The 13,174-nt window shown below is 51.4% G+C and overlaps 2 protein-coding genes across 3 annotated transcripts in view; one reads left to right on the top strand and one right to left on the bottom strand.

The window, feature by feature from the left end:
- The window catches only part of TICRR (TOPBP1 interacting checkpoint and replication regulator), an 18,715-nt gene extending 17,683 nt beyond the window's left edge, over positions 1-1,032 (bottom strand). The window contains exon 1 of the mRNA XM_018069482.3: positions 1,016-1,032. Within this exon, the coding sequence (XP_017924971.3) occupies positions 1,016-1,032 (17 nt within the window). The remainder of the gene's footprint in view (positions 1-1,015) is intronic.
- A 2,957-nt stretch (positions 1,033-3,989) lies between these two features.
- RHCG (Rh family C glycoprotein) lies at positions 3,990-12,143 on the top strand. 2 transcript variants are annotated; one of them, XM_029958729.1, is made up of 10 exons: positions 3,990-4,203; positions 7,342-7,528; positions 8,005-8,155; positions 8,899-9,046; positions 9,440-9,606; positions 10,284-10,421; positions 10,771-10,907; positions 11,414-11,538; positions 11,748-11,821; positions 11,922-12,143. In XM_029958729.1, the coding sequence occupies exons 1-10, from the start codon at positions 3,993-3,995 to the stop codon at positions 11,985-11,987; spliced, it is 1,404 nt and encodes a 467-aa protein (XP_029814589.1). In that variant the 5' UTR covers positions 3,990-3,992; the 3' UTR covers positions 11,988-12,143. The 2 variants fall into 2 exon arrangements, with proteins under 2 accessions (XP_029814589.1, XP_029814590.1); XM_029958730.1 differs by lacking the exons at positions 11,748-11,821; positions 11,922-12,143 and having other exon boundaries at positions 10,284-10,405.
- Positions 12,144-13,174: the final 1,031 nt, after the last annotated feature.

The following is a 13,174-nucleotide window of genomic DNA, read 5'->3' as shown; positions in this document are numbered from 1 at the left end:
AAAAAAAAAATATCATTTTTTAGGGTGGTCAGGCATTGGAATAGGTTGCACAGGAAGGTGGCGGAGTCACCGCCCCTCTAAGTGTTCAAGACCTGTCTGGATCTGGCACTGGGTGATGTGGTTTGCTGGTCGCACTGATGGTGATGGGTTGATGGTTGAGCTGGATGATCTTAAAGGTCTCTTCCAGCCTTGATGGTTCTATGGAAAGTTGTAGGGTCACGGCACCTGGACAAGGGCTGACATGTGGGGAGGTCCAGGTGTGATCGCACAAGGTAGCAGCAGAGGAAGCTCTGCAGACCGGAGCCGCCCCACCCTTCTCTCCAGAGCTCGAATGTCCCAGCCTAAACCAGTGTCACCAGCAGCTAGTTGTATTTATAAAGCAACAAAGACAAGCGGGCAATAAACGGCCCGTTCGGCTTTGCTGGTGACTCTGAGCACAAGCGGGTTTAACAAGCTGGAACGAGGAGCGGATCCACTTAGGTACCCAGGACTAACCTGCTACCAAGAGCAAGGGAAGGACAACAGGTCTCTCTGACTGGAATTGTGGAGGGCAGCCTGCAGTCTTGGGGTTGGAGGCTCCCTGGGGAGCCATGGGTCCCTCCTCCTCGCTGGGGGTTGCTCTTGGCCCATGAGATGCCTCTTGTGGCTTGTTGATACATTATTGTCCTGTTTGAGCCCTGAAGAAGAGCCAACCCCATTATGCTCTCACTGCCATTTCCCAGGTACTGGTGTCTGTCCCAGCAGCCCACTGAGGACATTTAGCAGAGTGTGACCAAAACCTGCCTTATCACAGTCCACCTGGGACCAAAAACAAGCCTGGGGCAAAGGGGAATTTCCCAGCAAATCCTGGCCGCTTCCAACACAGGAACTGCTGCCAGCTACTCAAGCTCCTGCTCCTTTCCTGCCCACTCCGGTGTATTTGCTCTTGAAGACCATCCAGCTCTTGGGAAAGCCGTCAGATATTGGCTGAGCCCTGGTGACCGTGTTTCCCAGTGCGACAGCCAGAATCACTCACACCTCTGCTTCTTGCATAGTGCTTGAAGTGCTCACAGAGACATTCGCCCTCTCTGCTTGCTGCCCAAGGACACTGGCCTCTCTCAGACAGTCCTTGGGTTCTTTCTGGACAATCATTTACTTGCTGATAAATGTGGTATCTTGGGAGGAGGGAGAAGGCACAAGAAAAATCGTTCGTAAACTGGGCTCACATTTGGTTGACACTTTGATACAGACAGGATTTTTTTTCACTTAAAAAAGTCTTGCTTTATTTTATCCTGCTTCCAGCATTTCTCTCCAAGGGATACGTGGGGGCTGAAAAAAGGGCTGCTTTCCCCTGGGCACTTCCAAACCCCTGGGGTCCACAGCTTTATGGTCACCTCTCAGAGCCAGCCAGTGCCTTGGCCCAGCATTGGCTGGGATAAGATTTGCCAGGACAGTTCACAGTGACCCAAGGAGTCCCCATTCCTTCCTCTCCAGGGGGAAGCTGCCCCAAGGCCTCCAGGCAAGAGAGAGGGGTTTCAGTGTAATTTAGATTTTGTCTCTACATCTTTCAAATATTTTTAGTGCTCATTAAAGTTAGAAAGTGGGAGAGACCCAGTTGGGACCAGCACTGTACAACCTTCACCCAAGACAACTGCCTGACCACTGCCAGATCCAGTTCCATGTCTCTCCAACAGAAAGACAAACATACCTTTTCCCCCAACGTCATTTCAATGGTTTTCTGGGGAAAGCTTCCAGCTCTTATGGGTGCTGGACATGATGTGCCAAATTCTGTGGTGGAGCAGGCGAGCTTTGTCTCCAGCAAACACTGCTCTGGTTCACACCAGCCTGGAGTTTCCAACAGGACTTTTAACCATTTGGATATTGGTAACTGGGGCATGATGAAAGCTGCCCCATGTGTCCTACCATGCAGTTAGGTACCTTGTAGGGTGGATGCAATGGTGGTCTAACCCATCACTGGAGGCACTCTGCCTGCATTGCTGCAGGCACTTGTGCTGGCATGGCCCTGTCAACCTTTCCAGTGTTATCCTGGCCCTGCAAAGGAGCCTGGAGAGTAGCTGGTCCTTTAATGGGCTCTCCTGGCATGGGCAGCCAGTGGAGCATGCCAGCCCTGATGGGACTGCAGTGACAAAGTGCTGATCTGGGGGCCGATAAGGAGCGGCAGTGCCAGGCAGTGCAGCAAGGTGAGACTATCAGGCCAGCAGAAAAGCCATTAGCTTTGTCCTGGGCTTTCAGACATGGGGAGAGTGGCTGGGGACAGCAGATGGGACAGACCTGCTGCCTCCTGGGGCTGTGCAAGGGCTTTGCAAGCTGCTTTTCTGGAGACACTGCCATTTCAGTGAGACCATGGATTAGAAAAGCTCTGCAGTTAGTTTTGCTGAAGAGTAGTCACAAGGCATAACTGCTGGTGGCTACAGTACCTTAGCAAGTTTAAAACCCTTGGGTTTTAAAATGCTCTTCTGTGCCTCTGCTGCATTTCTCAAGGTGTCTAGGAGCTGCTCTAGGGCAGGGCAGAATACTGGTCCTACCACGTAGTTGGCAGGAGAACATGCAACTGTCAACAGTGCTTCCAGCAATTAGAGCTCAAGTATTGTTTAGGGATTTCAGCTTCTTTGTAGATGGAAGTCTTTTGTTTCCTGGTGTGTACAGCTGAGACTGCCCTGCAGAAACCATGTTTAATGGGAGACTCAAAAACATACCCTGAGCAGCATCGCTTGAGGGAGTGCTCGTCCTCCAGACAACAGCAACATCCAATTGCTTTAGGTGTCCCCACCAAGTGACCCCAGTCACACGAAGCTCTGCTCATGCAGGGTAAGGGCCAGGCAGATGGGCTTCTCTCTCCTTCACAACGCTGTCTCTGCTGCCTGCACGGGGTTCAAATGAGATTGGAGAATGGTTTTGTGTGGCCGTCAGTCACTTCAAGACCATCCACAGCATTTTTCTGCCATCTGTCATTTTGAGAAGAAAGCAAACAAGAAAAAATAATAAACTCAAATTATTGCCTAATCAACACCGAAATCAGTGCTGCTTGCTCAGCCTGCGGGCCACAATTAGATGCCATCAGCAAATTTGGGCAGCTTGCCTGGGCTGCAGTCTTTTATCTCTTTAAGACTGACAGGCATCCCAGGGATCTGCAGGCAGAGGAAGGAGCTGTGATCTGTTTGAAGGACTTGCCTAGCTCTTTGAGGAAAGAGCACATAGTTCAAAACAGTAGGAAAAAAAGGAGTTTTTTGTTTGTGTTTGTTAATTAAAGGATGCCCCATACCAGAGGAGGGAACGTTTTGGTCTCCAGTCCCATCCACAGCACCATCTCACAGTAATGCCCTGCTTCATGCAGCCCCAGCACAGTTCGTCTTGCCAGGAGGATAAAGTGGGTAATTTGGGAAATAAAGGAACATGTGTCACTTGAACATCCTTATAGCTATATGGCAGCCTTGGGCCATTGCATGTCTGTGTGTGCATGCAGGATCTTGGTTAGTCACATATCTCCTCTTTCTCCTATGGCTGCACCATGGTCTGCTTTTCCAAAAGCTGAGAGCTGAAGCAAAAGGCACTCTGCCTTCACCTCAGTTGCAGCTGGGGAAGGGTGCAGAGCCAGGAGGGTGGTGAGGGGACCACCCAGTGCAGGGAGGGAGGGTGCTCAGGACAGCAGGGATCAGGGTGTGGGACTGGGCAGAGCAGGGGGCTGGACGCCCAGGCTCCACTTCCCACTCTCACTGGCCTCCACATCTTCTACTTGTCCCTGTGCAGGCAGGGCTCAGAGGTGCTCAGAGCAGCTTGGGGGAAGGGTTCCTTGTCCTGTCCCTCCTCCCAGGGAGGAAGGTGGGTTAGAGGAACAAGCCTGCTGAGGCTTCAGTGCTCTGAAATGTGATCCTGCCACAGGCACCTCCCTGGGCCCCACCTCACCCTCTCCAACCTATATATGTCCCTGGCAGTGTCCAGGCACAAGGGACACAGGCTCGCACGGGCTGCTGGGCCCCTGCAGATCCCTGTGGATGGACAGGCCGAGGCACCAGGGCATGGTGAAGAACACGTACATGCGCTGGCGGCTCCCGCTCGTCTGCCTCCTCTGGGAGGTGGCCATGATTGTCCTCTTTGGGGTCTTCGTGCGCTTCGGCCCCGAAGCTGATGCACACTGGGAGGAAGAGAAGCGAGAGCTGAACCTGACCAGTGACATGGAGAATGATTTCTACTTCCGATACCCATGTGAGTATTCTGGAAGTGTAGTCCTCCTGCTGGCTAGTCCCCACCGATCCCTCCCATCTCAACCCATCACATCCATCCTATTCTGTCCTAGGGCAGAGCCTGTCAGAGGCAATCTCTCCACCTATTGCTAGAAAGTTGGGCTCTTGCCTTGTGGTTGGTTTGGGGTGCACCAAAGAGCAAGAGAAAAACCTCGTGACCTTCCAGGCACTCTTGGGGCTCTGTCAGCAGGGTACTGTGACGTCTTTTTTCCAGGAATAGGGCTGACGTGTTCCCAGCACCCTGCAAGTTTCAGCTTGCTGCCCCCTCCCTCAGCTCTGGATGAGAGCAAGCCTTTCTGTGCATACAGAGGAATGGCTGTTGAGATCCTGTGACATCTTCCTCCCTTTCCTACGTCCTCCCCCTCACTAGCGAATTACCCTTTAGCGACTGGCATTTCAATGCCAGAGTCTTCCTAAGTTACCAGGTTCCCAGGGCTCTTGGGTCACTGTACAGTAGTGCCACAGGGATTATTCAGGTGGTTAAAGCCCTTCTGGCTGGGAAGTGCCTTTGGGTGGCTTTGATCTACAGGGCTGGTCATCTCTGTGAGCCTTTCAGAACAGGCTGCTTCTGTAGGCAATTGTTTCCAAGGAAGCAACAGGCCTGAGTCATGCATCTATTTAGAACATTTCCATTAAAAACACCTGCTAAATCAAAGAAGCTATAGCAACCTGTGGCTGCTGAGGATTAGCTAGTTCAGAGAAGGATTTGCTTACAGTAACCCACTGCTCAGCCAGCCTCCGAGTTAGTGTATGGCTGTGGCTGCCCTGGGCTCTCCCTGGAGATCTGCCCTTGGGACTAGCCCCACACAGGTTGGCATGAAGCAGCAGCAGTGCCTGGGAGCTGCTCTTGTCACTGATGTGCTGTGAGGACGTCAGGAGTCCAAGGAAGAGCTTGTAGGAACTAAGAACATGACGTTTCTTCTGTCCTCATATCCCACTCCTGCTCCACAGTGCCAAATAATCCCCCTCAAATGGCTGAGTAGATTCACTCAACTAAATCAGTCTATGGGCAACTGCTCAGTTTAGCTTTGAATTAAGTTTCTCTTTCAGACCCAAGGAAAGGTTCACGTGCCCAAAAGCAGAGCTGTTTTTTATCCCTTATCTAATCAGAAGTAGTCTCTTTCTGCAAAGATGGGCAAACACAGCAAGGTGGCCAAGCCCTGGAATTTTGATCCCTGTGTCCATCCAGCACTGCTCAGAAGAGAGTGTGGTGGTTGAACACCTGAGGATTATTTGTATCAACATATCTGTGCCTGCTGCTGTCCCCAGGATCTGTCTGCAGTGGCAGAGGGATAGGAGTAACAACCTGACATGTCCTTTGAGACAGAGATGGTTGGGAAGGCAGGCAGAGGGAAGCCAGGTCCAGTCAGTGTGACAATTCCTTCTCATTTTGAATCACACATGGATATTCCCTGATGGGTGACTCATCTGCTCTCTAGGGGAAAAGAAATTAGATTCCTTGTCTGGGTAACATTCCCAAAGCCCAAACACTTCTGTTCGATAGTTATGGCAATCGTCCTCCCACAAAAGGAGGCTCACAAAACCTTTAGGGCATGGCAGTGCCTGGGCTGCCTCTTGGTGATGCCAATGTTATTCTTCACAAGGGAAAACAAAGACAAGGGTTAGAAAAGGGTTTTGGACTGGGTGCAGTTTGAAGAAAGGCCTACTCTCCCTCCTGGGTTTGTACAGGGTCTAACACACAGTGGAGTCCTCTGTGTTTTGGAGGGTACACAGTCTGCAGCTTTAACTCTGACCTGTGTATTTCTGCTTTTAGGATGAAAGAATGAATATATAATACAAATGGCAGCAGATAATTCCAGCTTTGTATTGTGCTGCTCACACTGGAGAAGAGAGAGAGGGAGAATAAATACAGCTGCAGAGGGAAAGTCTTTGGGACTGTATGGTAAAACCAGAGTAAGAAAGGCTGGTTCTTAGGACATGTGGAAAAGTACATTTGAAGTGACCTCTGCTGAACAGTTCCAGCTGCAGATCTTGTCTCCTTCCTTTTTTATGAGTGATTTCATAGGCATGGGAGGCATTTTAAAAAACAAGCAGATTAACATGGCACTGCATGACTTAAGCCTGTCCAAACTCTGGGGTAGAGGGGGTTTGGGATAGAGTGGATTGGGGGTAGAGTGTATTTGCCATCACTGAATTTTTTTTGCCCTGAGCTTATGCCCTCTCTGAGGTGCACAGACATTGCTTGTTATAATGGTTTGTGCACTGCAAAATGTAGAGCTTGCTGGTGTAGCTCCATAAATGGTGTGTTCATCTGTTCTACAGATCCCAGTGGGGGATCCCAGCCTTGGGTCTCCTGTTTATTCACAGGCACAGTGGCCTGCAGTGAGAGGGCTTGCATGGTAAGTATGCAAGCATTTCAGCTCACTTAATTGCAAAGCGATGCTTATCTGATAGAAATGTGCAGCATTAAGAAGTACAGCAGGTTTACTGCACCAAGAAGGTCTTTCAAGAGGTTCACACAGGTCTGGCTTCCCCCAGGGAAGGGCATCTGAGGGGCTCGACTGAGCAGGTCTGAACATTAGTGGGAAGAACTGGGTCTCTCTGGTTTAAGCACTATAAATCTCACAAGGTGGATTTCTGGTCTCAAGGGTATTTTGGCACTGATTTCAGCAGCATTTAAAAATGCACTTGTAAACTTTCCTTGTTCTTGTGCTCTCCTTGCTCTGGGCCATTGCCAGGACCCTGCATTGGACAGACCTACCCAAAATGATCATTCGTGTGTTTTAACAAAACTTCACTGTTCATTTCATATGACATTTTCCAAGTCTTTTATGGAAGGGGAGAAACAATCTGAGTAGAAATATGTTTTCTTCTGTACACTCCATTAGCCTCTGGTCTTCTCTTGAACACAGCTTTTAATAAGCATTTACTTACAAGACTGAGTCTTTTTAACCAAAAGCCAGTTTCTGAAAGCTGAGCCATTTTCAGGCTTAGATCAGAAGGACATGAGACAAACACACATTGTCGCTTGAGTTCCCTACTGCCCATGATGCAGTTGGTTTCTTTTCAACACCAAATGCAAGTGGCACTTGCAGCCCTGCTCTCCTTGCAGAACTGACAGTCCCTTCCCTCTCCTCAGCTTTCCAGGATGTCCATGTGATGATCTTTGTGGGCTTTGGCTTTCTCATGACGTTCCTCAAGCGTTATGGATTTGGAGCTGTGGGTTTCAATTTCCTCCTTGCTGCCTTTGGAATCCAGTGGGCTCTCCTGATGCAAGGATGGTTCCACTCTTTCAAGAATGGAAAGATCCTCATTGGAGTGGAGAAGTAAGGAGGAGATGGGCTCTGGGATGCCACCTCTTGACTGGCCAGTGGAAGAGCTGGAATGGGAGCCAAGCAGTTGCCAACACCTGTCCCTCAGTTATATCAAATCAGTCTCTAAACTGCCCTCTTCTCTGCACATATCTCCATTTGCCTTCCACCTTTTGGTCCAAAAGGTACCTGTCATTATGGTGGTACTGCTCAAAGGAAAACATGAGAGGAGCATCCCCTCTTAGTCCCAAGCCAAGCACTGTGGATGCTAGTGCTGAGAACATGTATAATCCACATTATCTAAATAACCTGGGGGAAAGCATATTTCCTGGCCAGTATGTAAGAATGGGAGGAAAGCCAATGGAAAAAACCCAGGGATGTCTCCTAATCCCCTGCTTGCCTTTGGGTGGGATCTCTAGAGCTGGGGATGAGTGAGGGTGAGTTACAGAGTATTTCCTTATCAAACCACAATTTTCCTTCCCTTTTTCCAGCCTGATCAATGCTGATTTCTGCGTGGGCTCTGTGTGCATTGCCTTTGGGGCCATCCTGGGCAAAACCAGCCCCATACAACTCCTCGTCATGACTTTGTTTCAAGTCACGCTCTTTTCAGTGAATGAGTACATCCTCCTCAACCTGCTCCATGTAAGGCTTTAGGTAGTACCCTCTTGGTTCTGTTCCTTCCTTTCTGCATCTCTCCAAATTGTCTCCCCTTGCTATGGCTCCACCAAGCTATAGTTCCTTCATAAGCATTTAAAATGCAAGAATTCAAGCAGAAAAATTAGGCAGATTATGAAGGAAAGGGTCAGCGGGTGTTACTTCCCCGAGAAGGGAGATCTTCTGGGATTTTAAACACCATCCTGGCAATTCAGGAGCACTGGGTCCCTCTGTCACAGCTCCCAAAGCAGACAAGGAGTCTTAGCACAAATGACCAGTCACTCTCTTTGTGCCTGAGCTTTCCATCTTGTCTGTTTTCCCTGCTGGAGTATGGGTATTGCAGAAGGAAATCAAGTGACAAAGAGGACGAGATGTCTGCTGGCAGAGGCAGGGTTCCTGCCCTCTGAAAGAGGGCTTGGAGGGCTGGAAGCAAGCAGACTCTCACAAGACTGCACCTGGGAGCCAATCTGGCTGTCTCTGCAACCTTCTTGCCAATGGGACAGGTCAGAAACTCCCCTCTGCCTCAATGCCTTCCAAGCAGAAGCTTGTGCACAGGATCAAGTGAGCGGAACAGAGAGCGGGACCAGAGCAGTTTTGTCCACCTCTCCATATGACTGTGTGCAGGCAGAAATGTTGAATGGGCAAACAAGTCGGTCACAATGCAAATCAGGCCTCAGCTCCAGAATGAGTGACCATGGCAGAAGCAAACCTCTGTTTCCCCATGGCTGCAGGTAAAGGACGCAGGTGGTTCCATGACCATTCACACCTTCGGAGCTTACTTTGGCCTCACAGTGACACGTATCCTGTACAGACCCAACCTGGAGCAGAGTAAGGACAAGCAGGGCTCTGTGTACCACTCCGACCTCTTTGCTATGATCGGTGAGTCAGCCCTCATCTCAAGGACACTGCTACATGTGGAGCACTCAGCTGCAGACAGCTGGTTCCTCCTGTGTCCCTGGGAAAAAATGAAACCAGGATATGGAGCTGAGGAGCTCTGTATCCCAGAGGTCTTTCACCTTTCAGAGTTACTCAGCTCCCTTCATCAGTGGATGGGCTGAGACAGTGCTTGGGAAAACAAGGATGCATTTTCCTTCTCTGTGGCAGCCCTTCATGATGCTGGTCACATCACATGGGGTGCAGCTCCGGGGCAGCAGGACTGTAGGATTTAATTTCACTGTGTGCAGAAAGACGTTTAGAGGATTTTTTTTTTCCAGTCCCTGTATTCTCACTTTTCCTGTTCTCTTCCTTGTCCCATCCTCCCCATCCCACCAGGTACCCTGTACCTATGGATGTACTGGCCCAGTTTTAACTCAGCCATTTCTGATCACGGGGATGCCCAGCACCGCTCGGCCATTAACACATACTGCTCACTGGCTGCCTGTGTCCTCACCACCATGGCCTTCTCCAGCATGCTGCAGAAGAAGGGCAAGCTTGACATGGTAAGCTGGGAGCAGAGAGCCCCGCAATGGACTTGCAATGAGGCTGATTGAGAGTCTAGGAAACGATTGGCACTTGTCCTTTGCAGAACAGATGCAGGGTTTCAGGGCATAATGGTGAAACCAGCATCCAGGCACAAACTGAGATTATGTTGAATAAAAAAGTGGGAAAAGTGTCTTGCAGTGCTTGAGGTGTGGGGTGATGCCCTGCATTGCAGTGGACCCAAGTCACAGTGGGAACTGGACTTGCTTTGCCCAGAGCTGGGTGCGTTGCAGAGCCATGTTTGGCAGCACTCTCCAGCAAGCAGGGCCTGTGCAGCAGCTCGTGAGCAATCGGGGGGCTGACTTGTGCGTGTTAGGTGTGTGGGTGACATGTCTTTGTGACAGCAGAGCTTGCGTGACACACGGGTGAGACAATTTCCATCTCATCGCAACTCCCCACCCAGATCTGTGGATGCAAAGAACATGTGTGGTACAGGGAGTGGGAGTCTATGTGCACCTGTGCTACAGACAGAAACTGCCTGCTCTTCTCCTGTTTTTTCACGACCAAGCAGGAAAATGGGCCCTAATATTTACTCTGGAGACACTTTCAGAGCTGATTCTTCTGCTTTGCCATTTGCACCATGCCTGAGCAATTAGAATGTCCCTGAGATGCCAAGACAGGGCGGTTACTCCTGCAGGTTCACATCCAGAACGCCACGCTGGCGGGCGGCGTGGCCGTGGGCACCAGCGCGGAGATGATGCTGACTCCATACGGCTCCCTCATTGTCGGGTCCATCTCTGGCATCGTGTCCACAGTGGGGTATGTCTACTTCACGGTGAGTGCTGCTCGAGGGGTCTGCAGCCCTGCTCTGGCTGAGGAGACCAGAAATGGATTCACTTCCATTTGAGGATTCCTGCTTCCCAGAATCCCTTATGAGATGCACTTCTGACTCTATTTACTGCCCCAAAATGCTCAGGAAGATGCAGACTCCCAAGAGGAGAGTGTTTGGAGGAAATTTTATTATTTCATCTTGATCTTGGCTCACATCTTTGTCTACAAGCCCTTAGCACTTTAATGGGACACAATGTCAGTCTTCCTTCTCTGCTTATCCTCTGTGGAAGGAACTAATCCTTTCCAGTGCCATGTTCATCTCCTTGATCTCTCTCTACTTCCCTCTCCCTCAGCCTTTTTTGGAGTCTAGGTTGCACATTCAGGACACATGTGGCATCCACAACCTCCACGCCATGCCAGGCCTTATTGGTGGCATTGTGGGGGCCATCACAGCAGCTGCAGCTACAGAGGATGTATATGGAAAGGAAGGGTAAGACAGCTTGAAAATCTTCTCTGAGAATGCATTTTACCTGAGGCTCCTTGGGCTGGGAGCAAGGAGCATTTAAAAGTCTTTTCTAATTGTTCAGTTGCCCCTAAAAAAACATGAGGTGCAATAAGTGTCTTGGACTTACTGAAGTGTAAAAGCCTCATCTCTTGCCTCTTCTCGTAGCCTCAAAAAGTGAGCCACAGTCTTGCTGCTTGGCATTATTCCGGGCCACAATGGGTAGGGAAGTGTTCCTCCCTCCCCCCTGTATTGTTTTGGAGGGTCAGGTATGGCTGAAGGTCTGAAATACAAGGGGCATGTTTATATTTTGTGGTCCTCCTAGGTAAAGCTTTGCCAGGGGCCAGAGTAGAAGGAAACGAGCAGTGTTTTGGTCATTGCAACACTCTCCTGGTCCGTTGCAGGGGAGGGATGGGGCTAGGGAGGAGTCCCCGAGGGAGCAGAGCAACACATCTCCTGCCAGGAGCAATCCTCGCCGTTTCTGACCTCGGCAGGTTCATCAAGGCGTTTGACTTCACTGGCATGTACCAGACGAGGACACCCAGTGTCCAAGGAGGGTTCCAGGCGGCCGGGATTGTGGTGTCTCTGCTGATGGCGTTTGTCGGGGGGGCCATTGTGGGTAAGCCAAAGGAGAGAGTTGTGCCCGCCTGCGGCTAAAACGGAGGCATCCAGGTGCTCCTGCCCATGGCTGGATGCGCCCGGGGCGGGGGACGGCACCGAGCACCGTGCCAGGGCTGCGTTTGCCCCCTTGGGTGGACCATACGCATCCCGCCTGCATCCCCCCGGCATCACGGCCCCCTGCCCACCGCCCTGCCCGCCTCCTTCCAGGGGGCATCCTGAAGCTGCCCATCTGGGGGGACGCCGCCGCCGAGAACTGCTTCGAGGACGAGGTTTACTGGGAGGTGAGGGGGGTCCGGGGCGGGAGCGGGGCGGGGGGCACGAGATGGCGCTGTCGGCCCGCGGCCCGGCCCGGGGGGCTCAGGGGGCTCTGCCGCGCCGCAGGTGCCGGAGGACGAGGAGAGCGACGTGTACCACATGCACAACCCCGACAAACCCACGTCGCCCTGAGCCGCCCCCGCCCCGCTCCTTCCCCACCGCAGGACCGCGGGCCCCGCTCCGGGGCCGAAGGCTCTTTTACTCCCCGTGACGACGAGGGCTCTGCCCTACTCTCCTGCTTTTGTAACGCGCTGTTGTGGATAAAATAAAGACGTGTTCTTCTTTCCAGGCCTGTACTCCCGTGTGCCAGCGGCGGAGCGGGATGGGATGTCGCTCAGACCCCCTCTCTTCCACCAGCGGCACAGGGCAGCTGCCGGGAGAGCTCTGGGCTGCCGGGGGCAAAGAGGGGGCGCTGGGACACTCCTGACACCTGGGAGCCAAAGTGGAGGCATGAACGATGGCAATACAGGCTGGGAGTATTAGTTACATGATGTATTAGATAGTACAGGCTGGGGAGATGCCAGGGTTAGGACCTGGCACCCTAAGATAGTGATCCTGAAGGTGTCCATGGCAGGGGCTGAGCCCCTGTGGGAAGCACAGGCCAGGCTGGTGCTTTTTGGGGAGGGGGTGCTGGGGTGCAGCAGCTGTCCCTGTGCTCATCTAGCCATCCACGGTGTGGGTGAAGGCAGCTGTGAGTCTGTCTACACTCCTACGTCTCTACCATCACCTTCCCTTGACCTGCTCTACTGAGGCCTCCGTCAGCTCCTTGGGAACCTTGTTTGTGCATACAGCGTAGGATGGCAAGACTCTTTCCCTCTTTTTGGCTTCACCCATTTCTTCCTGTGTCATCAGACAGCTCCTTCCACTTATTGGTGCTATGCCATATGTATATAACTGCAAGAGTCCAAAGCCAGAGCATGGTGTCCCTCTTAACTGGACTATCAGGCTTCAGCCAGAGTTGGAGGAAACAGGAATGAAAATTAGGCCTAAAATCTGCATGTTTTCCTGGGTGATTTAATGTGAGGAGCAGGAAAGGAAAAGAGCGAGGAGGGGGGAAAAGGAGGTAGGAGGGCTGATAGGTCTCTTCACTGCATCTAGCTGTAATTCTCACACCTGAGGGGGGGAGTCAAAAGTACCTATTCACATCCCCTTGGGATATGACACCCTCATTTTCCATGCTGGGTAAAGACAAAAACCCTTTACAACATGTTTCTGGAATTTGTCAGCGGCTGCCAGCAGCAGCATGTTAATTAAATGTCGGCAAAGATGGAAGCAAGAGGCTCTGCTCTAATTGGGCACTTTGCTTGGTGGAGCTGAAA

Source organism: Manacus vitellinus, unplaced genomic scaffold, assembly GCF_001715985.3.
Source record: "Manacus vitellinus isolate BGI_N305 unplaced genomic scaffold, ASM171598v3 scaffold_16_pilon, whole genome shotgun sequence".
NCBI classification, from domain to species: domain Eukaryota; kingdom Metazoa; phylum Chordata; class Aves; order Passeriformes; family Pipridae; genus Manacus; species Manacus vitellinus.
The sequence above is the reverse complement of the archived record's forward strand: the minus strand, read 5'-3'. Positions and strand labels throughout refer to the sequence as shown.